This window comes from Archocentrus centrarchus, chromosome 21, assembly GCF_007364275.1.
Source record: "Archocentrus centrarchus isolate MPI-CPG fArcCen1 chromosome 21, fArcCen1, whole genome shotgun sequence".
In the NCBI taxonomy this organism is placed as follows: Eukaryota; Metazoa; Chordata; class Actinopteri; order Cichliformes; family Cichlidae; genus Archocentrus; species Archocentrus centrarchus.
Genome location: NC_044366.1, coordinates 28,113,104 through 28,141,082, shown reverse-complemented (window position 1 = coordinate 28,141,082; position 27,979 = coordinate 28,113,104). Strand labels below are relative to the sequence as shown.

Below are 27,979 nucleotides of genomic sequence, written 5' to 3'. Positions count from 1 at the left end.
CAAAGGGAAACATAAAATATTTACAATTTTCAGGCATCCGATTGAAACATCATTGATTAAAAATGCAGACATTTTAGCCTAGACTTTTATGCATCCTTGTTTCATGACATTGAATTTATAAATAACATCATATATTTATAAAATTTATCACATATATATCCTTGTCTGGTTGTGCCTCTTTACATTTTTTATTATTTACACATTTTTCGCTACATATTTACACTTTTAATCATACATGCACATTTTTTCTGAAATGAAGCTTATGCATAAGTTCAATAAGGACGATCTGCAGTCGCTCATCTGCTTTCCTGGGTGTTCAGCTGCAAGTTTATTCTTCACTTCGCTTCCAGTTTCGCACGCTGTCAAACTCAAAGCTGACATCACTGCTCTGATCCAATCGTCTTTCTGCCCACCTTCTTCAAGCCAATCAGCCTCTACTCTGATTACTTTAAATCTCACCGCTCATTCTCCCTCGCAGACTCATTTGTTCAACCCACCTCCCCACCCATCTCCACCTTACCCAAGTCACTCAGTGCTCCATCAAAGCCTCCATCTTTATCTTCACCACCGCCAGCGTCTCTCTGGCGGGGGCTTTCCTACAGTAATTCCTATCACTGCTGGGATTCTATTCTGCCGTGATGGGCCATCAGAGACTAATAGCTTAATTGAATTCTGAATATCAATAAATTATGTTCATTTCCTCCAAACGATCTCTCTTTATTGAAATGCCTGTCACCCAGTGTCAGCTGGGTTGTTGCTGATTGTGGTAAACAAAATAAATGGATCAACCTTCTTTTTCTACATTATCTTTCAGGCCCTCTCTGATACAGAATGTCAACAGTTCACAGACCAGTGCAGGCAAGCCATGGACAGTCCAAGCACTGCAGTGATCTGTCCATAAGCAGCTGTCGTTATCTTTAGGCAAAGCACCATCCATCGTTTCTTTACTCTGATTACAACACGTTGAGCATGGTACAGTTTTCCTGTCATCATAAATGTGCTGCTTGAAAGCTGCACAGAAGGTAAAGGTGAGATTTAGGTGGCATCTCTACTAAAGAGTAACTTTAGATGTACCCGTGCTGTTAACCTGACTCAGAGTCTTTGCATCACTGCTTCTGGGAACAGTATCCATGACTAGTCTGTGTGTGAGTAGACACATCTCAAACATTTGCATTAGAAACCAGTTGCTCTCTGGTTCAATATCTGACAAACACAGAACTCCATCAGAATTACAGCAAGGCCGTCTTTTCGGGATACAGCACCCTCTTGCCCCGGACGGGCATGTGATACCTCACTTCCTTCCAAAACCTTGAGGAAGGGGAGAGGGACGGTGACAGCTGCGAGTCCGTTTCGCCTTTTTCTGCGTCAGTTTCGCTCATGCGTGTCTTCCACCTTTGCCCCGTCCTCTGGCTCTTCCACCAACACACAGCACCCTGTTTTTTCCTCAGATGACGCACTGACTCTGGAAATAGAGCCAGTTGAGCTGGCGTGATCTCCTCCAACTCGACCAGAACCACCTGTAAAGCAGAGCTTCGATTAGCTCTAGTGTGCATATTTGAGGATTTGATACACATTAGGCAAATAACCACTGATTGATCTTGCAAGGGTATCTTTCATTTTAAAGCAGTTGTGTGCTGTGAGTATTTGGAGGGAATTAACTCTGGGATCTGATGTTCATGTCAATCCATAATTTTGCATTCATTTCTTAGTTGTATTATTATTTCATATTTAAGGATAGAAGTACATCATATCGCTCCATCTATTCCATCTAGGTGCGTGATATTTGTCAGTACTGGCTCTGTCAAAAATATGTATTAACAGATCTATTTCCTCACCTTGAGAGAGCCCTCAAGCAGCACTCTGTGCATTGCTGCCATATACTCCAGGTGCTGCCTTGTGTCAGTATAGACTTTATCGCTGACTTCAGAGCTCATGATGCTACAGCTGTCACTGGGGTTTCTTTCACTTTCAACGCTGCATTCAGCGCTCTTAGAAATGTTGTTATTATTACTGCTTGTGCTGCTCGTGTGTCTCTTGGTGGTGAAAGTGGAGGCAGTGTAGAGCAAAAGGACACGGCGACTGGCTTGTATGTTTTCTTCAACAGAGTCCACCAAAGCTGCAGGAGGAAACAAAGGATGAAAAGAGACTGTTAGAAGTAGAAGAACCCCGACTTAGCTGTATGCAAAGGTTATTTAACAATTATATTCAGAGGTTCATCTATTCACTCATTTTTAAAGTGAAATGTAAATTGGGAAGAAAAACACTCATTTCTTTATGCTATTTAAAGACCTGTCCTTCTTCAAGCACTGCTCCTGACCACGTCTGTCGCTACTGTTTGCTGTTGGTACTGTAACTTACATTGCCCCGGCAGGCAGTCGCGCCCTGCTATGAAGAGTTTGTAGTCGCAGGCCATTTCCAACACTTGAGGCAGTGTCTGAAGGGCAAAGGTTTCTACTTCCTTGTTGAATCCGAGGTCGTAGGGCTGCGGGTATGCGACATAGGCATCATATAACTTCCCGTCCAAGTCTAGCACAAGAAAAGAAAAGGCTCGTGAGTCGGGGAGGCTCTCAAGTCATTTCAGACAATTCAGTTTCCCCAACAAAATGCAACAAGACAAAAGCCCGCAGCATTAGCTCCTTCAACTGAATACCAAGCGGGGTCATCAATGAAGAGCAGATCATTCTAATTATTGGTTTGTGCTTTGTGACAACATTAGGTTTATATTGTCAGACAGTTTGCTACCTATTGTTAGCCACCTGGCAGGGAGGAGCACGCCGGGCAAAATAAAGTCTGATCACAGGCTGCTCGAGTAGACTCGAGTGGTTTCACCCAATTCAAACACTGCACTGAATTCACTACAAGATGCCCCCGAGCCACCAAACAGGCAGAAATGAGTTCATAGAGCATGTGCAGCTATTCATAGTTCATGTAGCCAACAGTCTTTGTGTCATCAAGACTAAAAGCGACTAATTTTACATCATGCCAGTCATGTCAATAAATTGAGCATGACACAATTTGTTCAAGCAAAAAATATAAAAAAAAATATAAAAAAAAATAAAATCCTTCAGTTGCGCCTTCTTAGATTAAATAGCTGCTTTTTTGTCTATTTGATGTAAAATGAAGATCGTCAGGGTTGTGCTGTTTTAAAGACAGCAGACAGGGATGTTTATTTTGTTTAATATTAAAATTGCCTTCTTATAATCACTGATGATTGTAAACAGTTGCTACATTAAAGCTAAAGTTTAATGTAGCAACTGAATTGGGACTTTCTCCTTGAGGTGTTACCACATCACACCTAAGTGGTATTTCTGTTTTTTTATCTGCATATGTGTCTTCCCACATGTCAAACAGCGTGGGCAACACTGATTTATTTTCATTTGGATGTTCTGCCCACATTTTTCTCATTCATTCGGTCACAGGTGCTTTTGGAAGTCCTAAAAACCATCGACTTTTAGCAAAAGGTTTAGATACCGTCCAGTGTTCAATATCCTTCTCTTGCGTAATCAGCAAATGACATTTTATAAAAAGCAGAGCAAGCAGTCCTGTGGTTAACACGTTTCCTTTGTTTGCTCTCGCTGCTGACACACGCAGCGGGGTATGAGTCAAGCAGAGTTTATGACTCTGTATGTTGTCGTGAATGTGTGGGTACTGTAAAGGTACAAGGTAGAGGCATTGCTTGGGGTTTTTCCACTGTGGAGTAGTGCATTTATTTTAAGCTGTCATTATCATTACTGTCATTATCAGTTCACAATAATGAACATAAATAAACAGCATATTAATAATTACAAAGCTGCTGTGAACTTACCTTTATTGCTATAGAGGACCGGAAAGGCTCTCCTGAACCACAGCACGATGTCAATCTTAAAAACGTAGTACAGGATGACAGTGATGATAAAGAGAACCATCACACTGCCGAGCACAGATCCGATAGGAAGTGTGATGTTTGGATCTGCAGAGATGAACAGCAAACATACCAGACATATAATTTTAGATTGCAGCTCCGCCGCGGATGCATCGGTGCCAAATTCATTTTTGTTCCGAATGACAAAAAACTGACGTTTAGGCAAATGAACAGCATGGAAATGAGGCAGGCTTAACTGTAAAAAATGTCTCCGACTGTTATAATATCAGTACTGAATGTAAACATTTAACTGCTTCTCAGCTAGTTTGTAATTTTCTTGTTTTAACCAGTGGTCACAAAAACATCTTTGAAACCTCGGCATTAAGTCTTCATGAAAATTTTGCCTCTAGTGTAATTATCAGTATTGAGTAGATTGAGGCTGAACAGCTCCCTCTGCTGGTGGAGTATTTCCTACTTTTTTTGTCCTGCTTGTGCAAATGTACATTGATGCATGTTTTGTTTGTTTTACTGTCACTTTGAACGAAGACTTGCTCCTTTTGAAGCATGCTGGCTGCAGTGATAAAATAAGCCAAATAAATAAACAGCCTAAATAATAATTATAACTCTTATACAGTCATATTTCTGTCACTTTTCCACAACTGACTGTGAATAAACTGCCTACGGGAGCTGGGATTTGTAACCATTCATAAATATCTTCTACAAACAATTCTTTACATGTGGGCTCCCTTCTCATTTTCTATATGAAAGTTTATTTACTTCCAACATGGCTCTGCTGTCATGGTAATGATAAGGTGAAAGGAAATGTTATAAAGCATATAAAATTAGTTTACATGAATGAAATAGGGTGAAATATTTTGGTGGATTAAATGCTGTGGTAACTGGAAAATAGCTGAACTGTAAGAAAACAGCTAATTTAAATCTTTAAATTTTGTTACTGACTGGACATTTTTACAGAACCAAGTAGTAGCAATTATTATATATCAACAATTTATTCAACAATTAATTCCGTTGTGGGAGCCCTACAGCAATTCAGCTGCATCACAGTGATGAATTGTGTTCATTAATTAGAAATTTTGCTATATTTATAATATTTTTGCTATATTTAGTTTAGCTTTTCAGTTTTACATCTGCAACAAACACCTTTCAAAGCCAAAATTTACTTTACTATTAATGTTTGTATTTTTCATCTCATACAAGATAATCACTTCAAGTAAAAGATTGTTTGATTGACTGATTGTGAGAAGATGCAGCGATATTCTCAAATGTGAAGGATTTCTGAGTCCTCAAGCTTAGTAAAGGTTTTTGAACGTTGACTCGGATAAAATAAAACAGAGCTGTCCTCTTTGACAGACTGAAACATAAGGCTTAAGGGAGACGCTGTTTTTACCTGCTGGTTGCAGACTAAAATATCTCTCAGGAAAGCCCCTGTCACTGTACACACGACAGGTGTAGTTGGTGTACAAGTCCTCCTCCTGCAGCTCAGAAAACATCAGCAGTCGCTCTAACCACGCGCCTTCATTGGGCAGCATACTGATGAGGCTATGACAAGACAGTCAAAAATAATGTGATATAAACAGATATAAACTTAACTGTTAAAGCAGATGAAACAAACGGATGGAGAGTTGAAGCTACTGACCGTTGATCTAACATGTGGACGCGGTGAGAGGTGTTAGTCTCAATGAAATCCTCTCTGGCCAACCACAAGATATCAACAGAAGGCTTCCCGTCACCCGGCACAAACACCAGACACCTTTTACTGAAGTTGAACCCTAAACACACGCACAAACAGTAACTCAGTATGTAATGAAACTCTATTTATTTAAAGCTTTGCATTTACTCTCCCTGCAGTACGTATTAAAATTAAAGCAGAAGTCTGTGTGAAATCAGCAGAACACATTTCTCAGAATATCTAGCAGACAAGGACGTACCCCTCTGTGCTTTGACTACTTCATTGGTGGGTTCATGCACTTGTGGAACCAAAGAGTACTCCTCTGAAACAGAGAACATCAAACACTGTATTGTATGCAGCAGAGGTCAGAAAATCACAAAGATGTGCTGGAAATGGAGCCATATTTCCCATTCTGCAGTTTACAGTAAGTAAACTTAAGCTGCCACTTTTACTAACACTATCGTTACCTTTGTTATTGCTGTTCTTTTTGCTATTTTTGCTACTATAATAATAATTATTTTAATTATTTTGCTATAGTTACTGGTGTTGTTAACCAGACACAGAATAAGAAGCCTAATGATGTCTTGGTATTTGTCAAGATGCAGAATATTAACCAATATCAAGATGGTCTGGGAGACTCTTGGGTTGGGATATGTTGGGGAAGTGGGCCAGGCCACCGATTCTGTCCTCTTCTCTGCCACTCCTGACTTCCTCAGGCAGTACCACAGGTCCTCTCTTTGCATGCTATCAGACACAGTGCAACTGCTTCTCACCTTCTCTAACCTTCTTCATCAACACTCTCAAAGTAAGCATTGCATTTGCAGTGCTCTTTCTCAGCATGAAAATTGGCACAGTACATCTTTTCATTCCTCAGACACCCTCACACTCTCAGTGACTGTGTTAAACAGTCTATTCAAAAAGTCTCTGCCCTCTCCCCTGGACATCTCCGTACCTTCACAGGTACGTCAATTAGACCAACTGCCTTTCCACTCTTCACAGTTGCCCTCGCTTCCTCTGAACTGGTCTGTCATACTGCTGTAATCTCACCTGTAACCGTTGCATCAATGGACTCTGACACAGATCCTTTGACGCCACCGAGGGTGAATGTTAGAGTACAGGTGTAGGTGCCTTTGTGATGAAGTTCCACATGATTAATTTTCAGTTTGGTGTCCCAATACTCGTAGATGTTTGTCCCATCCTCTATGGGCTCACAGTCCTAGAGGGGAAATGTAACAGTCAGCTTGTTTCATGATAACAAAACAAGAAGCAAATATGCTCTCTATTCATTATAATAAACAGTGCAGTTGGTGAATTTGCAGTCATCATTTTAAGACATGGAAGTTTAAAACAGTTCCATTATTTTTAATAGTATTTATTTGTTTCCCTGCCACAAAGTGAAACAAACAAACAAACAAACAAACAAAAACCTCATGGATGCTGGCATCTGCTATCAGCCAAACTGTAATTTGTAAACACTGGTATCAGCCCAGAGTTTCAGTGCACTCCTTGTACTGATACAAGTTGAAATAGAGGCAGTAAATAGTTGAGGTTGCTGCTACTTTGCAGCCTCTCCATTAAACCCATTAGGTTTCATGCCAAGAATTCCCAACAACTCACTTTGTACCACTTGATGGAGGAAGTGATGTTGTAGCTTCTCAGCTTATTGATATGGTCCCTCAGAGGGCAGCTCAGGTTGTCAGTCACTCCTTTTGTAAGTACTTGAAAAGCTTTCTTCGGCCTTCCACATTCTCCTGGAAGTCTTTCCTCTACTACCAGCTTGGTGGCCTGCCTATAGCAGTGAGAAGGAGTCCTACAGGGAAATTAAGTTAAATTATTATGAATGAACGGATAATTAGACACACTACCCCAAGCAGTGAACCTCAAAACTCAAACGGCATTTAGAAAGTTGTTTGGGTTTAGCAGAAAAGTGCAGTGATGTATAAAATGTTTGCTACCAGATATAGCAGCAGCTATCATTGTTTTAAGGTAATCCAGAACATTGTGAAAACACATATAATGTCCAATACAGTCACAATTATAAAGTGCTCCATGTGTTCGTTGTGATTACTGACAGATCATGAATGCATCTAAGCTGGGTAGGATGGTAATGGTTTGTCTGCATGTACGCTTTTGGTGCAGCATGTAAATGGACATCCAGCACATGCTATAAACATGCTTCTCTTGTTAGCAAAATAGAAAGCAGTGAGCCAAAGTATGACCATGCACTTTTTATAAGGCATATAGACTGCTGCTAAATATGAAATTAATTTATGGCTTAATGTACTAACTGCATCTCTACATCACCATCTATTTTCATTTTAGTGTTTTGAAATAGAATACTTGTGAATGACAGTTTTATAATGCACCACCCTTAATTTAATTTTCTGGTTTTTTTTTCAGGTTATAGTTCAGTAAAAAAAGAAAAATTGCAAAGTTTTTTTTTTTTGGCCCACTGAAACCCATTTTAATATACTTAAACATTTTGGGGTCACCTTTAAAGAAGGGCAGATGTGAAATGTAAAAGTGAGGTCAGAGGTTAAATATGACTCGATATTTAAAATCTTTATACAATACTTTCTATATGTTGACAACACACACAGCATTTGTAACAGTCTCTAAGTTATAACAGTCTCTAAGTTGTGCTCTATTTATTTTTATTGATTCTATTTCTGTTAGTGCTTCCTACCTCAGTATGGTCACATAATCCCCGCTGTCACTCAGTGTTGCATTCAGAATCCACAGGGTCTCCTGGTTCACCAGGATATGACCAGTTTGATTGGTGATTTCTTGGCCCGACATTGAGTTGTACCACGTGATTGTGTACGGGACAGTTTTGAAGTCAAAGACGTCTGGAGAGACCAGTGTGCTGTTCAGCATCGCCACATCTCCAGGAACAGAGAAAACCCTCTCAAACTGGAGCTTGTAGTCAGTACAGTTCCCTGCAACATACATGCGAGTGTGCAGTAAAGAAAAAAAAATTTATTTTATCATTTAATGCTGATAATCTAAACCTTTTAACGTCAAAGATAATTGAAACTTTGTTTTATGGTAAATATACGCTCATTGTACTTCCTGCATTTTATTCACAACACAGCACACAGAACATATCAAAACTGAGAAAAAGTACCATTTAAAGAAAATATTATTTCATTTTGAATTTGATGGCAGCAACACGTCTGAAAAAGTGGGGACAGGGCGACGTTTGCCACTGTGCAGCATCCCCTCTTCTATTAAGGACGCCTGGGAACTGAGGAGGCTGCAGGACTTTTGGGAGGAATGTTGTTCCAGTCTTGTCTGATAGAAGATTCCAGCTGCTCAACAGCTAGTTCTTTGTTTCATGATGTGCCAAATGTTTTCAGTTGGTGAAAGGTCTGGGCTGCAGGCAGGCCAATTCAGCACCCAGACTCTTCTGCTATGAAGCCATGCTGTTGTTATAGCTGCTGTTGTGAAATATGCAAGGCCTTCCCTGAAAAAGACGTCGCCTGGATGGGAGCAGATGTTGCTCTAAAACCTGTATACCTTTCAGCAGTGCTGTGACTTTCCAGATGTGCAAGCTGCCAGCTCTACAGGCACTAACAAACCCCCATACTATCAGAGTCCAAACAGTTCCTCTCCTCTTTAGTCCAGAGGACACAGCATCCGTGTTTTCCAAAAACAATTTAAAATTTCGATTCGTCTGACCACAGAACAGTTTTCCAACATTCCTCAGTCCAACAAAGGAAGGCATTTGGTCTAAACAGATTCTGCAGATACTTATTTTTTTTGTACCCAATCTGTTACTGACTGGTTGCCAGACAGCTTAATTAGCTTCAAAATGTTCCTCCAGCTGTTTCTTTTTGGCATCACTTACCCTTCCAGCATTTTTAAATTTAAAATAAGTGAATATTTTTCTTGAAATGTAAAATATCTCTGTTTAAAATCTGATATTTTTTCTATGTTCTCTTGTGAATAAAACATGTGATTATGAGTTATATATTTTGGGGGAATTGGGGTTGTACTTTTCCAGGATTTGACCGGCAGCTCAGGGATTCAGTTACTCTCAGGACGTCATGGCTGACTCAGTGTTTTTCCACGCTGCTCTGTATACCTTTATGATGCTAGGCTGCAAGTGTAAATATAATCCTAAATGAGTGATAGAAACAAGACTATTTTGTACCTCTGTATACCTCTGCGTGAGAAGTGCTACATTGCCACCTTGATAATTTTTTATTTAAACTTTCCCGAGCACAGCTGAAAATCAGTGCGTAAGTTTTACATGTTGTTGTAGTTCTACCACTGACCACAAGAGGGCAGTACAATGCTTCAGATCATACCGGTGGCACATGTGGAAGCTTGGTAAAATGCCATACGCTTACAGAAACACTGAAAAATGTGTGTGTGTGTGTGTGTGTGTGTGTGTGTGTGTGTGTGTGTGTGTGTGTGTGTGTGTGTGTGTGTGTGTGTGTGTGTGTGTGTACCAGAGAGAGAAAAACAGTGTTACTCAGCTCACCCTGTTCAAATCCTCTGCAGATTTCACACAGCTCGAGGAAAAACAGAAGCTTTGCTAGTCTTGAACTCAGGCCCATGGCTGAAAAACACACACATACACAACATTCAGCAGGGAACATCTACTGCAAGCCAGCATGAACATGCTGAGAGTTACAGCAGCAACCTGAAATACAAAATCTGCTGACCTAGTGCCTGGATTTTAATTTGTTTAATCTTCCCCCAATCTTTTGACCACTTAACAATCCCATCCAGTGAAAGTGACAAATCACAAGAGCCTTTTAAACACAGCAATAATCAGCTAAATTGAAGAGTCTAACTTTTCTCCGCTTGATGTTATTCCTTGTTTGCTTCTTGCTTCCCTTTTCTCCTACTATCTAGCTCCCTTTCTTAATCATGAATGACTAGCGTTCTGGTATTTGTGGAGTTACTTGTGCAAACCTCTGATAAAATGCTGAGTAATGCTTTATGACTGGAAGCAGGCCCAGGATTCCTGATAGCGGTTTATCTCAAGTGTTGCTCCCCTGCCCTGTCTGTACATCTATGAATGAACTGTACTGACTCTCAGGAGAAACTGAATTTACAGTTACTGCTGCAGTTACTGTTGTCTTTGAAAGGTAGAGCATAAAACTGGTGGATTTTCCAGAGTGACAGAGAAATGCAATCATAACCCCAACAGTGTAATGTCAAGTTGGCCTGTGCGAATGCACAACCGGATCCCCTGCAGCTCTGCTTAGCACAACTGTGCCCTTCTTAATCAAAATTGGAAGAATGCAGCTCTCCTGCAAACAAAAGCAAACTGAAAGTAATTACAGATCAAAGTCTCCACAGTCTAGCCCACAGAGAGAGTTGAATGTAAGTTGGAAGACTTATTGAGGAGAAAGTAAAAGATTACAAGCATTTTCCCACTGCAGAAACTTTCCCCAGAGACTAGGAGCCTTTGGAGGGAGTCACTGCATTCCCATCACAGGGATCAGTCTAAAATATGTTCTCTGTGGATGACTTAGTGTCACATGTAGAGTTCTACAACATGGTTTTCAAAAACTTTAGCACCGTGAGAAGGAGAATGACTTTCACGCTGTTGTTTTACTGTTGACTGAACTGCTCGTGTATCCATGTTTTGTATATGGTTAAATTAAGGGTTTGGGGCGGCTGTGGCTCAGGTTTTAGAGCAGGTTGTCAGAAGGTTGGTGGCTCGATCCCCAGCTTCTTCAGTCTGCATCTATCAAAGTGTCCTTGGGCAAGATAATGAAATCCAAATTACTGAGTCTGAGTGCATAGAATAAAGTTCTGGCTGTAATAAAAAGTGCTTTGAGAGCTCAGTTCGAGTAGAAAGCTGTATTTCCTCAGTACACTGAAGTAGTAGTTTTAATGTGGTTGTTTATACACAGAAAATGAGCACAGCCGACCATAGCTGTAGATTAACCTCGATAGACTGCGGTTGCTCGTGTGCTCTGCAGGCTTGGCTCTATTGTTAGGCTCTTATGTTCGGCTGGGAACATTTGATCTACATTTAAACAATATGGAAGCATGAACAGTGTTCACAAGCAAGTTTGTAACTCATGTTCAAAACAGGCAAAACGTAATCCGACAGAGAGACGGAGAGGCGAAGGTGAATGAAGAGAGGGCGCGGCGGTTGTCAAAAGCAAAGCAGTGAATCAGAGAAATAAAATGTTATGGTCACAGAGGTTAAATTCTCAAGCACAAATAAACACGCCTACACCTCCACACAACCCGGAGGGAAGGTGTTGCTCTCCCAGCTTTTGTGTAAATGTAACGGATGACTAGGCTTCATCTTACCATCTGTGGCTGCTCTCTGAGTGTGAGTGTGTGAGTGACACCTTCAGCTCTGACACACAGAGCAGCAGAGATTGGAGACTATAACTTGCCTTGGGTTTCATAAAGTCCTGTGTCTAACAGTGGGCATAAACAGTGGACTGAAAACATTTCCTTGGAGTAAAAACTCCAGATTATCTGAGTTGAAACCCAACATGTGACGTGTAAAGTCATCTCTTTATCAAACAACGAGAAACTGTCCAATAAAGAAGAAATACAATTCAAAGCCTTAGCAAGACTTCAGGACCAGCTTTTGGTGCAGTTGGAAGCAACGAGACAGTCAGGGTGTTTTCACAGCTTGTTTTTTTTTTTTTCTGCTTGAAATCAATTCATGTGTTTGTAGATGTGAACGGTTTTCTCGCTGCTTCAGTCTGGTTTATGCCTGTACTAACCACTCCGTTCACTGCACTTGCTGATCGGACATGTCTGGGGCCTGATTAAAAGTGATGCTTCATACTGTAATGCTTCATGGTCAGCATTCCAAAGGAAACTGCGTTTTTATTAGAATTAAACATCCCCACTGAACTAGAAGTATTAGCCAATCAGCCTAGTCATGCATGACTAAAGCTGAAAAACAGACGCGGGCTTGTTGAGTAAGGACTGACGAAGTTAAGAGGACTTCTGAATTTTCTGCATGAATTTGAATCAAATGTGCTGGTTTACGCAGTGATTAATTGAATTCTCAAATAACAACCGATTAACGCATCATCCTGATCCATGATTAATCCAGGGAAACCCTTCTTGGCTCCAATCATTGGTTATAAAATGATGCCTGATCCAAAAGGGACCAAGAACAGAATTTTCTGTCAGGAATTTTTTTTATATAAAAAAATAAAGACAGCGAGATAATACCTACTTGATATATACTCAAAATAGGAGACAAAACATGACACATACATTCAGATACATGCAAGATAAATGAAACCTAAAAAATAAACAAAGCTGTTAGCATAGCACAGCTAGATAATGCTTGCAATTTCCTTTAAAGCTTGGCACAGCCCAGGATGGACTTTTTGCAGCAGCCTTTCAGCTAAACCTGGTGAGATACACCAGCACCAAAGCTTGGCAACTTTTCATTGCAAAGCTGCTTGAAGTTGCGCCCTGACAGATGTTACAAAGACCGTCACAAAGCTGGAAAGTTTTTGGGTTGCTTACTTGGTAAATTGGAATCAGACTGCCAGTAAAAACAGTGGCAGTTCTGTGCTCTGAGAAGGGAGAGGGAAAGAAATGTTGTTTGATCTCGAATGGAAAGGTAGGTGGCAACAGGAAGGAGCTGTCAATTAACAACTACTGTTTGTACAAACAGCCTTCCCAAATATGGAAAACATAACTTTCGAGAAGAGTACAAAAAGAGTTCAGATAATCCCAGTCGCCCCCGCCACCCTCATCCAACAGTCTTCTGAAACTCTACAGAAAGCAGCAGTTCAGCACAACTGGTTGAAACCACAGAGGCTGTAATGTTGTTTGACCCTGGTTATCAGCTCACATTCAGATTAAAAATAGTGAATAGTGATGTTTTCTAAGCACATCGTATGAATTCACACTCATGCGTGCCTGTAGCTGCAATTAGCGTGGGACCTTTGCAGTCAGCCTGTGTCAGTGGTTCAGGATAAGGACGATGCATCGCGCTGTCTGCAAGAGCACAGAGCTGTCTGCAAGGCTGCTAAATTAAATTACCATTAGCAGGTAACCATACGGTCCAGTGGTGAAGCTATCTGCACATCTTGTGCAGATAGCTTCACCACATTTTAAGTAGACAGAAAAAAAAGGCCTTTATACAAAACAGAAGCTGCTTGCACAGTGTGCAGCACCCTGTGGTGGGAAGAAGAGATGGAAAGAAAACAATCTAAACCACAGAATTCTCACCTCTGTACCTCGATACAGGAAGAGCCGCTGCAGATGGAAAAACTGTGCGGATGGGGCTGTGCTTGTGGTTAAACAGGGCTCCAGTGGGTGTGAAAGTTCTGCAACTGTCAGGTGAGTGATGTTTGCTTTGTGTTTTAACTCACGCTTTCTTGAAAAATGTAGCAAGTACGCAATGTGACACAACAGACAGACATCGATCGGTGCCTTCAGGATGTGTCATCCTGGGATCGCAGGCCAAACATCAGAGGCAACACTGGCTGATATTGATACTTGGCACTTGATACTTTTAGTGCCATAGAGCAGGATATGTAACGCTTTTAGCATCTAATGAGTATTGTGATGGTCTCTGAAAACATGTTAGGAAAAAGGCATTATAATCTATAGCTATAAATAAAAGGCTAAGTCATTATGACACAAAAGCAAAATTATAAAACTATTAAAGAAAAAAGAAAAATTATGGGCGCAAGTTACTGCTGGATTTGATATATCGCACACTCTTTGATACAAGCTGCCACTCAATGTGCACCTTGAGGCTATATGAATAAATCTGAATTGAACTGAACTGATGTACTTTTGAAGCATTATTTTTCTTGTCCAATGTACTGAACATAAAGGAAAACATGAACGTTGCGATCAGGTTGTGTTTTCACACCACATACAAACCACATAGGATTCCTGAGTACCTGCTCTTTTCAAGTGGTTGCTGTTTGTTTTGAACACAAGCTCTTCTTAATAAATCTCTTTTCCAAGAAGAAAAAAAAAACTGTGAAAAAAAAAACCTCTTGAGCCCCCCCCCCCCAAAAAAAGAAAAAGAAAAACAAAGACCCACAACCACACAAAGCTAGGCTAACAAAAGAAGCTATACCAGACTTCATCTATCTGAGGCTTTCATTCACTTCTGAGCAATCCTGAGTCCGATCAGGATTAACACAGCAGAGTTTTGCTCCGGGACAAGTTCAGGCAGAGAGGAGCGAGTGTGGGAAGAACTTAACTGGTTCAGCAGGTCACTGTCCCGAGATGAGTCTGAAAAGACCTGAGTTAGTCACCGGAGGAGCAAATCAGTGGTTGACCCTGCGGTGGATTCAGATTGTGCTCTGCTGCGACGTTTACCAAAAGTTGGTTGACAGTTAACATTTTTTTCTAGCTGTACTTTTCAGTGATTCAGAGGCACACGTGAACATTTTGTCTACCGCCTTGACTACAAGCACGTTGTAATATTATCCTCTGCAGCACCTTATCTTTGTGCCACTTTCACACATCACTGGTAACTTCCTTAACTGCACACGAGAGGTAATCAGTGCGGCTCAAAATATTGTTTCCTGGCAGGAAGCCATCCAAGCTGGTTCCCCTGCCGAGATCAGCCTATTTTGGGCACTATCTGGAATTTGGAAGAGAAATTCTGGTTCATGTTTCCCACAGGCAGTGCTACAGGACTTACAATTTGTGCACTTTTATAGCTTGAGTTGAAAATAAAACTTTAATAAAAGCAGATACATTATGTCATCTTTATTTTGCTTTTGTTTTCTCATAAATACACTGTAATAATGTTGGAAGCTCATATTCCACAGGGCCAAATATCCGTGAAGCACTAAGATCTTCATGATGAGGTAGAAAGAGATTATTCATAACAGGCACAGGGAAAGTACTGCTCGGTATTCACTGGGAACTATCTGACTATTATTCAAAGATCACAGTCCACCTAAACTGCTCTCAAGTGACTGCACACAGCTGTGACAGACTTGTGACACGTTAGCTTCACCTAGAACACAGAGGACCAAATTTCCCCTTTTTTTTAACACAACATTCTGATGGTTGTAGAAATCTTTGGTTTTGCATGTTCCTCCATTTTGCATAGTAGCATGTAATCTCAGCAGCACACGCTTTCCTAACCCAACGCCCGGTCATTACTAAAGCAAGTCAGTAGCTTCTAAGCACTTGCATGCAGCTCAAACTTTTGTTTGCAAGGGGCAGCAAACCAGAACAAGATAAGGGGCCCAGTACAAGATAAATGAGTATTTTGAATAATACAGCCAATAATAAAAACATGGAGCTGGAAATGAACAGTTTAAAATCCTGTTACATGTAGAGTAACTTCACAGTACTGGCATTATGCAGTTTTAGATGAATCATGTAACTAAACCAGGAAGCATTTTGAATCTGTACCTGTCTGACTAAGAACGCTGATATGAGGAATATTTATTAATCATTTCATGGATTAATAAAAGGCAGATTTGGTGCACGGTTTGAATTAAGGCACAAAACAAGAAGGTGATGCAGTTCTTCCAGAGCAAACCAAAGACGCCTGTTTCTGGGAACAGATGGTGAGAGGAGTGAATGACTGATGGTAATATTGGTATCAGTGTTGATAACCTTATGGGGTAAGGAAACAAGAGTGGGAAGGCTGCTGGGAATTATGGAAGTTTCTTAAAGCGGTAAGCAGCATGGCCTTTTCTGTTTTTAAATTTTACATGGCTTAATTTGACAAAGTTGCTGTAAATCGAGGCAGTGCTATAGAAACTGCTGGCATGGCAGGAATCTTACAGAAGCTGTGGGGAAACGGGGCCTCGCTAACAGACCAAATTTGTGCAATGTTTAAATTTCACTACAGCAAACTGAGGGAAAGGAACAAGCTTCTATTTTCTGTTTGCATTTGGTTAAGTGGTCGTTTGGTCTGCAAATCTCTTCAGTCATGCAAACTTTGTCCATCTGTTTATAGGACACCGATTGCCACATACACTGAAGAGTGGTCACAGGTCCAAGGTACTGATAACACAAACATCTCGAGAGCATTTTATCAGCATGCGTGGGTGAGGCTCGTGCCTTCTATTCCACGTTATCTTGATAATCTTGGTAATAAGTTACTTTGTCAGTGAGGTTAGTGTAGAGGCCTAATTTTTGCAATAAAACTGCAAAAGTTTGAGGCAACAAAAAAAAAAAACACTATAGGATAGGCTCAAAATCAAGGATGATGTGGAAGCAAAGAGCAGTGAGGTAAGCAGGGATTTGCTTTAAACAGTGGTTGACATTAGCCCACTGAGCTGCAAACTTTGTGTGAGTCATCATAAACAAACAGATTCCAGCCGTGATTCAGACAAACCTGACGCAGCAACAGCAGCAAAATGTTCTTTCAACCGCTGTGCTGTTCACAAACACGCCGACCCTGCTCGGACTTTACTAATTTTACCTTAATAATTAGTAACTACATTTCCTCTGTTTTGACTGATCAGTCGAAGCTGATGTGAAGTTCCTCCAGTTGATCCTTCAAACTTTCTGAACCGTATTTTCACTCAGATTCTGTTTGCTCTTCCTCCACTTTGCCCTTAAACTCTTTTAACCCCATCTGGATTCAAACTCATCTCAGTTAAAATGGATTTGAACTCGTGTGAAAAGTTTAAGCAGCGCCGAGATGCTTTGGGGAAACGTGGCAGATGTCAGCTTTTTAACATTTCCATGTTTCTAGAAGGATAAGAAGTGCTTAGCTAAGCTCAAAAATAAGCATTTTTTTAAGAGGAAGAGGATGTGATTCCAAAGAGTGATGGAGAATTGAAACCGCCGCCTTAACCAGCAATAAAAGCTACACCCAGTGGTTCATTCATTAAGCCCACTTACTGTAATTCACCTTTGAGCATGCAGCTTATCATTTGCAAATAGATGTTGTGGGTTTATTAAGATATGCAGATCCCTTCTTGCACCTCCAAGTTTCTCCCGCCTGTTGCTGCTTTTAAATTCACTGAATAGCGTGCTTGTGTTTGCCCGTTACTGATGCGTGTGCCATCTGCTGACTGTCTTACTTCTACTAAACCATTCGGCCTCTCTGCCTCATTCAACCCAGCTGCATCTCAGTTTGCATGGTTTGCATGGCCTTTGTTCACCAAAATAGCAAAACAAACAAACAAATAAATACTTAAGTTTTAATTTGCTCCACTCCGACTCAGATTAGGACTATTTTCTTATAGCTGAAAGGAAACATGTCCTTTAGGACACTTCACATCTTGTTCTTGTGTTCACAAAACCAGTTTATTTTTAACCATGTCTGAGAAATTCTGTTTTAAATTAAAGACGCAGTATCCCCCCGTGGAAATACAGAGCAGCAGCTACTGCCCTGCTGGCCTGATAAGAGACAACGTGGGAATATTCCAATATAAACGACATTTCAGCCCTTAAGAGCTCAAAGCAAGGCAGCTCAGAAATAACGATGGAACGGCCTTCTGTGCCATCCTTGAACGAGGCTTCATGGTTTAATTAATTACGGTAGTGAGCCCGTTGAAGGTTGTCAAAATATACGACTCATTTAGCAGTGAAAAGGGAAAGCGACAGCCGAGCCTGAAAACACGACTGATGCAACTGTGATTTTTCGCACTGTTCGTAGTGTGAAATGTGAACATGTTTGTGATGTTTGTGCTTTTTGGGGTTGAGGTGAAACATTCTGCAAGATCACCCCTTACACTTGTCTATCTCAGTCTTTTTTTCCCCCCCATCAGGAAACTGTCAGTAATGTAAAAGTCCAGACTTGGAGATGCAGATGAATCAAAGAGAATGACTAGAAAATCCTTTATTTTAATCAGAGATGGGAACTGAGAACCAGTTCCAGGTGAGAAGTGTGAAGCCCACCCGTGATTGTTTTTCCTTTCCTGTCCTATCATTGTGTACACCCCCTGCCATCCCTGCTTTAAGCTGTAGTAAGCTGTGCTGCTTCAATTTCCTTTCTTCTTCTGCTTATACTAATATTTACACCTGAACACAATTTGCCTAATTTCCTTCTCCATCAGTGTAATCTGTCTCTTATCACTCTTCAGGAAGGCCAGCTTCTTCTTCCTCAGCACTGCTTTCAGTTCTCCAGTTATCTAAAGGTCATCATGTAGAAAAACCTTGATGGATAGTTCAATAATAAAGTCTTTTCCAAGTTTCCTCTAATGTTTATGAAGCTGTCCCATGATGGACACTCTCTCATTCAATCCACTGAACCATCATTCTGCATCTGGTTTGTTCACACCTCTCACTTGATGTTTAAGCTGCTGTTTATAGAGTCTGACTATATGTATCCTTTATCAATAAATCAAGTCTCCTAATTACTGCACACATGTTACATCTGCAGCAGCCTGAGCATTTGCTCTTAGAGCAAAATAAACAGCAGTTATGAATAACTGTCCAAACTCCCAAGGGAGACAAAAAGGTCTAAAGGGGACAGACAGAAGCTCACTCTCCTCAGAACAACATGACTCTCTGTACATCTTGAACTATCACTCATTCCTGCCGGTGCTGTCAAAGCTTTCACTGAGTACATCGTGCAGGGGACATGTTGAGCTCTTCCAGCATATTCTAATCATCGATCACCCAAAACACCCAAAACAAACACAGCACCACATGTCTGTGTCTGTGGTGCAGCAACAAGTGTTCATGTAGGATTATTTGAATTTTCTTGAAACTACTTTATACAAATTCACTGATTGATTCATTGCAGACATATTTGAAATTTAAAGATCTTAATGTCACTCCAGCATTCTCTAATATTCTGTTCCAGACATTATAGGAGAGAATTTTGCTGATCGGTCTGAGGTTGAATTAGTCAGCTGCACAGTTGTGCAGAATGTAAAAAAAACACATACAATAATGATAAAGTGCACTCACAGTAAAACACCTACAGCTTGTGAAATCACAAAAACCGCACAGTTTACTAAACCCACAATGAACAACCATCCAAAATGCACCTTAGTGAATCACTTGGCATGAAGCTCCTCGCTCTTTCATCTCATAATCTGTCAGTTTTATACAAGAAAAATGGCATCAATACTGCTGTGCTGATTTATCAGATCTATCCATATCTGAAAAACTGGAATTTTTTTATTGGCTGCAGCAGGTGGTGTTAATATAGTGTGAAAGGAAGTGTGTATCCGTTGTGGTAAGAAATACAAACGTGCTTCTCTAAAAGAGTAAACATGCGTCCCTGAATGGCAGACCTCACTTTTCTAAGCATTTAAGCACTTATGCTGTATTTAGTGGTAAAAACAGCTAAAGAACAAGTAAGCAGCAAATATTGACTCACCTAAGAGAAAGCGACACCGAGGCACCACACAGACGAAGGAAGGATGAGAGAGTTCGCTCGACACGGCAGAACTAACAGAGGAAATCTCACCTCTGACCCTGGCATGCAAAGTGGAATCTCAAACGTGCGGCTCAGCCAGTGACTCAACAGCTCTGTTCCACCTCCATGGGACGACACACAGACAGAAGAGGAAGAGTGTGTTTGGATTGCACCTCGCAGCACTCTGTTCTCCTTCCTTTGCATTTCAACACGTCGTTAGGTCAACAAAACCTTCCCGAAATCAAATACTTCACCATAATGTTAACTAAAAATAACTTTTGTTATTCAAAATAAGTGCCCGTAACATTAAAAACAATACGGGTGTTAAATATGGGCAACATAGGCAGTTGCTTATGTCATCAGCCAGAGCGTAAGGAATTATCTTGAGCTTTGCAAAAAAAAAAAAAAAAGCAATAATAAAACAAAATCCTTCTACTTTTTTAAGCTACAAAGATTTCAGTAGTGGAAAAAAAACACAGTGTAATAATGTGTTTTGTTTTCCAGAAATAATCATTAAAGTCTTTGCTTTTGATCTATAATCTTGTGAATGAACTCAAGAATACATATTAAGCATGTTTAAAATGCTCCACTGTACAGTCACCAAAAAGGAAGAACTCCCTCTTTTAGTTTTACGGTTTTACATATCAGGTCTCACACACACACACACAAAAAAGTCTGGTCCTTAGCAGGGCATACGTGACGTGTTATACCGCATTCAACAAAAATTAAGCCAAAAGAAACAGTGTGTGAAAAACTATGCACACCCTTACTGCTTCCATAGGAATGAAGAGGGCACGTAGCAGCTGATAAACAAATGCACTTGTGTAACTGATCAAGTGTGAGCACCTCTAAAAGTTGTGGCACTTTGCTGGTCTGAAGCATTCAAGTGTGTGTGTGTGAACACAATGCCGAGGATGAAAGACAGCAGCATGAGTGTGGGATGGGTTATAAGGCCATTTCCAAGCAACCTGAAGTCAGTCTTTCTACAGTGAGAAAGATTTTTCACAAGTGGAAAACATTCCCAGTAACCCCAATAACTGCATGTCTTTGGACTGTGGGAGGAAACCGGAGTACCCGGAGGAAACTGGCCACTCTAAATTTAACCATAGGTGTGATTGTGAGTGTGAATGCTTGTCTGTCTCTCTGTGTTAGCCCTGCGACAGGCTGGCGACCTGCACAGGGTGTACCCTGCCTCTCGCTCTAGGTCAGCTGGGATAGGCTCCAGCCCCTGAACAGGATAAGCGGAAGAGAACGGATGGATGGAAAACATTCAAGACAGCTGCCGATCTTCTCAGGAGTGGACGTCCCAGCCTCACTTTTCATGTTAAATATTCACGACAGTACAATTATATGTAACACCTTAGAACTGAAAGTGGATGTGCTTTCTTTTTCCACATATAATGAACATGTTTAAGGTGTTTTTAATTTTTGAGTTAATGAGATTGTAGGAATTATTAACCAAACACATGTCTGTGTCATTAGGGTCATGGTGGAATGACTGAAAAAGAAGGAAATTGGACTTCTTTAAGTGTTTGAAGATGTTTCACGTTTCATACAAGAGGCTTCTTCGGTTCTAAAATCAGTCATCGAGTTGTCATCACATGAGTAAAGGTGTGAAAAATGAGATGTTTTTTTCACACCTTGACTCACGAAACAAATGATTAATATGGGATCCACAACCACCTCTAAAGGGGACAACCCCCCACTAAATGCATGAGACTCTCCACCTTTTGGTTTTAAAACTGAAGAAGCCTCTTGGACGAGAGGTGCAACATTTTCAAAAACTTAAAGAGGTCCAGTCGGCTTTTTTTTCAAGCTCTTAAAACATCAGGTGTAGAATATCCTCCTAAAACCCAGTAGTTCATTCTTGTCCTTTGTGGGGGGCAAGTCTGAGACCTCTAAGTCAAGCTAAATTTATGCAATCTATCTGAGTCCTATGGGACCATCGAGAGGAGATCCTGGCCTTTCTATTGATTCCACATTTGTGGGGCTTAGGTGATCATTATTTGCAGCTATTGTGTTTCTATTGCTAAAAATCAAAGTTTTTTTTCAATATGAGATCTTTAACTTCAACTTAATAGGATTTCAGAAATGTACAGTCATTTTAACCCTTTCAGAACAAAACCTTCATTCAGTGTCTTTTATGGTGGACAGAAGGCCTTACTAACTCCCGCTTTCAACCCATGTCCACAGTTCAGGAAGCAGAGGGCAGGATGAGGCAGAAAGGATTTTACTCAGACTTGGAAAAGGGGAGTCAGACTTATAGCTGTCAGGGGATGAGGTGGAGGAGGGCCAGACATTAGATCAGTAAAGTGTGAGCTCAGAGGACATGCCAACTTTGGAGGAATGACAAAGTGATGGCACCCAAAGTCTATTATAGATATAAATGATTGTGTAAGCTAGAGTTTAAAAATTTTTTAGGAATTAAAATATGTAGAAGGAGAAATAAGAGCCTTTTCAGTTGAACACACACACACATAAATGTAGAGTACCTAATCAGCTAAAGGTTTGATTTCTTAAACTTAAACTGATTGATGACTAATATTTGCTAAAAGTGCATTAAACTGTACATCTCCTTTGTTTATCAGTTCAATTTCCACCCTATTGAAATTTGTTTGAAATACTTTTTAACATAAAACATGAAATCAGGACACAACTCACCACAGCCACCAAGACTGCAGGTGCTTTGATAGCATCAGACAGTAAATGGGTAACCAGGTTTTTGAAAATGTCAAAGCACACAAACCACAAAAAGAGGCTCATCTCTGCATGCAGCCTTAAAACTGAAAACAATCTTCAGCATATCCATGTACATGGCATGACTCAGATAGCCTAGGATTTGGATATACTGGGACGCAGTTATACACTATACTGCCAAAAGTATTCACTCGTCTGCCTTCACACGCATATGAACATTCTTAATCCAGAGGGTTTAATATGATGTCGGCCCATCCTGTGCAGCTTCAGCTCTTCTGGGAAGGCTTTCCACAAGGTTTAGGAGTGTTGATGGGAATTTTTGACCATTCTTCCAGAAGCACATTTGTGAGGTCAGACACTGATGTTGGATAAGAAGGCCTGGCTCACACTCTGCTGTAATTCATCCCAAAGGTGTTCTATCAGGTTGATGTCAGGGCAGTCGAGTTCTTCCACACCAAACTCGCTCATCCATGTCTTTATGGTCATCCCCAAATTGTTCCCACAAAGTTGGGAGCATGAAATTGTCCAAAATGTCTTGGTATGCTGAAGCATTAAGAGTTCCTTTCACTGGAACTAAGGGGCCGAGCCCAACTCCTGAAAAACACCCCCACACCATAACCCCCCCCCCAACAAACTTTACACTTGGCACAATGCAGTCAGACAAGTACTGTTCTCTGCAGCTGCTCAGTCACAGAAACCCATTCCATGAAGCTCTCTATGCACTGTTCTTGAGCTAATCTGAAGGGCACATGAAGTTTGGAGGTCCGTAACGATTGACTCTGCAGAAAGTTGGTGACCTCTATACCACTAACAGCTGACTGTGGAATATTTAGTAGTGAGAAAATTTCATGACTGGACTTGTTGCACAGGTATCATCCTATCATGGTACCACGCTGAGCTCCTGAGAGCGACCCATTCTTTCACAAATGTTTGTAGAAGCCGTCTGCATGCCTAGCTGCTTGATTTATACACCTGTGGCCATGGACGTGACTGGAACACCTGAATTCAAGGATTTGGATGGGTGAGTGAATACTTTTGCAGCCAATTCAATAAGTCGAGATAGATTCTTCAAGATTAGGCAGTCCATCACAGTAACAAATGAGATCGATGTCTCTGATAGATGGAAAAAGAATAATCACATAATTCTGTTATTTAACAGGAGACTATGTCCACTACAATGAAGAAAGGATAAAAAATAAGTAAACAACAAAGTTGACACCTTAATTATCTAATAAAAAAAACTAAATATCAAAACCTTTCTTTTTCTGAGTCTCCAAAGAAAATATAGTTAGATCCATAAATCTTTGGACAATGACAAACATTTTTGCCTCTGTACACCACCACAGTATTTTTTAAATCAAATAATTATGTCAATATTAACTGTCAGTAGTAAAATAGAGCAAAACATCTGCCAGAGTTTTGGTTCCCATCATTAAATTTACATATTAATTAGGCTAAAGACTCTTGAGTCAAGAGAAAAGTACAGCTAAAAATGTGTGAAGCCACACCTGGGCTTCCCCACTGGACAGAGGAATCCCCAGGAGGCACAGGCATTCAATCAGATATGAGTCACTCCACATCAATACAATCCCTGAGTAAATGTCACATCTTCAAACAGGATGTGCGGCAGAAAATGTGAACCAATTCAAAGCCACAACTCAGCAGGAAGAGGCAACATACAGCAAATGGTCTCTTTTCTGTGTCATAGAGTAACCTGGAGGGTTTTCCTTGTGTGTGTGTGTGTGTGTGTGTGTGTGTGTGTGTGTGTGTGTGTGTGTGTGTGTGTGTGTGTGTGTGTGTGTAGACTTGATGACTGGCAGATGATTCTTCTACACCCCAAAGCCATTTGTCCTCAGTGACCTCCTGTACTCCCAACCTTTAGTCCAAGACCAAGTCAGAGACCAGGATTTGGAAGTGGAGAGGATGGAGTGGTCTGCCTGCAATCCTGACTGCAACCCCACTGAACACCTGCGGGATCATCGTGGATGTCCCGTTTGTGCCAGAGTGACCAACACATCCATAATGGCTGATTTGTGACAAATGCTGGTTGAAGAATGAGACGCCAGATCATTGTGGCTGCGTGTGGTTCTGCCACATACTATTTATTGTTAAAGGAATAAACTGTTATAGTTGCAATCTGTCTTGTTTCTCCAGACTTCAATCATCCAACCCAATAAACAACACCAAACAGGAGTCAATAGCAGAATAAGTTGTTCCTTACAGATGTGCTTTCCAGCAGTATAAGATTTATTGCCAAGAAGCCTTCTTACAACAAAGAAACCACCAACCAAACACACAATTAATTGCGTTTTGTGCTAAGTTTAGTTACACCGGTAAGATCTCCTGGCAGCCAGGTAAGATGGCGCACGTTTGTGGGCGTGTGCTTGTGAGCACATGGTACCGGGCAGTGACCGTGGCCGAGAAGAAAGGAGGGGTTCTTCAATAAATACCACAACAGTTTTATCAATTTAAGAACTTCTGAATCTGCTGGGGGTTTACTTCAGGCTCCTGTGGGAAATGCTTTGTAAAATATTTGGACACATTTTTCAAAAGCATGGAAAGTAAGAAAATCAGTAACGCTGCGCTTTAGTTTGAAGGAACAGAAAGTCCGTCTGGGGCTTAGAGTTTGTACCAGATCTATCCTGGTCAGCATGACGCTGTGTGCTGATGCAGAGAGGAGAGAGTGTGGAGTCCCATACATGCAGCAGCAGAATCATCGGGGATTATTAGACTGTTACAGTGTTAGTTATTATTGTTTAACACAGGGAACTCACCAGGCTGTTGTTCTGCCGGTCCTTTTGTAAAGGCAACTGCCTCTTTAATTTACGTGAAAATCTTGTAAAAACATCCTGAGGGGGGAAAAAAATCTCATCTCAGACGTGTCTTTCGCAGCTCCCACTTCCTCTTTTGTGAAGACTTAGGAACATGTGGCAATTTCCTTTTCAGGGATCTTTTGAAAGCCAGCTGATGTCCCAACATGTTAGGCAACCGCTGGGAGGAGGAGAGCATGGGCCTCATGTGATTCACGACATTCACGGATTTCTTTCCCACCACTTTTACTGCAGAGCTTTTATTTTTCTTTCTTTTTAAAACATAGTTTAATTTACGTTACATTATTGTTAGTCTGGTGTGTGTCACATTAATTGGCTCCAGCGGGTTGAGCGCGTCCCACATTTCTGCTTTTTATTATGGTCATGCTGAGCCCTCTGGTGGCTGCACAGGGAATCAGCCTGAGATGAGAACACCTAAGAAAGTCGAGCTTTAGCCATGAACTGTTTAAATGTTTAACTTTCACTTACTGCACTTCATCAACACTGCCTGTTTTCTGGGGAGAGGATGAACAGAGAACCTTCTGTGTGGAGTGTGCGTGTTCTCTCTGTGTCTGTGGGCTTCTAAGATAAGATGAGATCATTTATCTTTATTGACATTGCACAATGCAATGAAATTTTGTTGGAGCCAAATACAGATAGAAATAAGAAATATAAATAGGACAAATAAGCATCTGGTTTTTACAGTGAAAATGGAGAGTGCTAAAGTGGCGCAGTGGAAGTGAAGGTGTGAATGTGTGAAGGCTTTGATATTGTCAGTGTTCAGAAGTGTGACAGCTCTGTGGTAAAAGCTGTTTTTCTATGGCAGGCTGTTTTAACATAAAATCCGTTTCACCACACTTACATTCCAGATATCTGAAATTGATTTATGACCAGACATATTAGTAAATTAAGATATCTCTAATTATATTTTGACTAGACAAAATATCTATTTGAGATATCCCTAATTACATTCTGACTAGTAGAAATTACATCAGATTTTTCCATTTAGTTGTTTGGAGGCTTCAATTCAAAACATAAATGTATTGTTAGATAGGAGATATATAGTTTTGACTAGTGCAAATTAAATTCTAGATATCTTGAAAGCAAATAATGACTAGGCAAAACTAAATTAGAGATATCTAGAACTGTCCTGCCATAAAATCAGAAATTCTTTGCACATTTCTTAAGCAGTCTTCACGTACATGATTATCGCGTTCTCCGCATATCCCATACTAAAGAGCTCTTTCTATATTATTGCATTTTCTTACAATTTTGTCCAGAACAGCCAGCGCCATTGCAGCCACCTGAAATTCTACATTACAGGCATTTGTTTGGACAGCTCAGTACAGCACAGGGGGGGCTCACACGCAATCTCTTAATTCAGATATCTAAAAATGTACTTTTGTCTAGTCAAAATGCATTTTTAAATATCAAAAATGTAATTACAGATAGTCAGATGAAACAGATTTTATGTTAAAACGGCCTGCCATATAAAACAGCCTGCCATAGTATGAAGTCAGTGAGGCTGTTACATGTTGGTGAGACGGTCTTTGGCTGTCTATATCTGCTCTTTGCTGCATGTGTGGGAAACAGAGCAGCCGCACGACCCCGAGTAAGGATGTGGTTTAAAAAGTGGGTGATTGTTCACATGGCTGTGTTGTGATGGGCCTCTAAGGTGCTCATAAATGAGTTTTTATAGTCTTCTTGTTCCCCATAGATGAATCATGTTTATTCTCTGGAAATTCACACTGTAGAAAATGAACCACTGTCATGGTCCTGGGTCTGCGACCCCTTGTTTCTTAGTTTATGGTCTTTTGTAGTTTTGTTACCTTTATTGTTACTGTTTTGTTTTGCTATATTGTTTCTTGTGTTCCTCTTATGTATTCTTAGTTCATGTGGTGTAAATCTCATTGCTTTACACCTTAGTTCTCCCTGTGTTCCGTCCCGGAAGTGTTTCCCCTTGTGTGGAGTTTCTTTTGTTTATTTTTCACAGTGTCTGTCTCCCTGTGTTGTGTCTAGTCTGCGCACTCTTTATGTGGTGTAAGCCTTCTCACTTCCTGTTTTATTTTGACACCCCCCCCCCCTCTTGTGCTTTGTGTTTTGTTTTACTTCCTTGAGTCGATTTAGTGTCATTCTGTTCACGTGTTTGCCCCAGCTGTTTCCACTCACCCCTCATTCCCTCTGTGTATTTATTGTCTCAGTTTTCCCCTTGTCACATGTCAGAGTCTTGTGGTCATGTTTTCCCTGTGCTTTCTGGATCTCCAGTATTCTTTAGTTGTCTCTCTAGTATAGGTTTCCTTTTGATCCATTTTTTTTTTTTTTTTTTTTGCCTTGGTGTTGTCCTTTATGTTTGCTGCAAAAATAAAGGCTCATTTTTGTTCATGTTTCAACTGTTTACTCCTGCGTCGTGCTTTTGGGTCCTCTCCCCCTTCACACGCCCCACGGCCTGCGTCCACGCATCGTGACAACCACTCTGACATTTGTGGAATAGAGACATTCCCATCTCTCCCTGTTGGTCTTTATTAACTAAGTGCTCTGCTACCTCTGAAAGATGCGTCACCACAAAGCCTAAAAATACTGATTGATCTTTACCTTTTAAAGACACTGAATTTAGTTTTTTTGCTTCTTACCATTAAGTCAAAGATAAGCTGCTCAAAGGTTTTACTTTTTTG

General features: G+C 40.6%; 1 protein-coding gene across 5 annotated transcripts; it reads right to left on the bottom strand.

Annotated features, from left to right (window-relative positions):
- Positions 1 to 14: 14 nt before the first annotated feature.
- On the bottom strand, positions 15 to 25,494 carry LOC115801110 (interleukin-1 receptor type 1-like). Of its 5 annotated transcripts, none has more exons than XM_030758825.1 (12): positions 25,272 to 25,493; positions 10,021 to 10,098; positions 8,218 to 8,470; positions 7,149 to 7,341; positions 6,579 to 6,747; positions 5,791 to 5,853; positions 5,499 to 5,631; positions 5,250 to 5,401; positions 3,806 to 3,949; positions 2,359 to 2,526; positions 1,836 to 2,116; positions 16 to 1,517 (listed from the first exon to the last, which is right to left on the bottom strand). In XM_030758825.1, exons 2-12 carry the CDS (start codon positions 10,094 to 10,096, stop codon positions 1,230 to 1,232), a joined length of 1,920 nt encoding a protein of 639 aa, XP_030614685.1. In that variant the 5' UTR covers positions 10,097 to 10,098; positions 25,272 to 25,493; the 3' UTR covers positions 16 to 1,229. The 5 variants fall into 5 exon arrangements, with proteins under 5 accessions (XP_030614689.1, XP_030614688.1, XP_030614685.1 ...); XM_030758826.1 differs by lacking the exon at positions 25,272 to 25,493 and adding an exon at positions 19,762 to 19,963 and having other exon boundaries at positions 5,250 to 5,392; XM_030758824.1 differs by lacking the exon at positions 25,272 to 25,493 and adding an exon at positions 19,762 to 19,963 and having other exon boundaries at positions 17 to 1,517.
- Between the last annotated feature and the right edge of the window lie 2,485 nt (positions 25,495 to 27,979).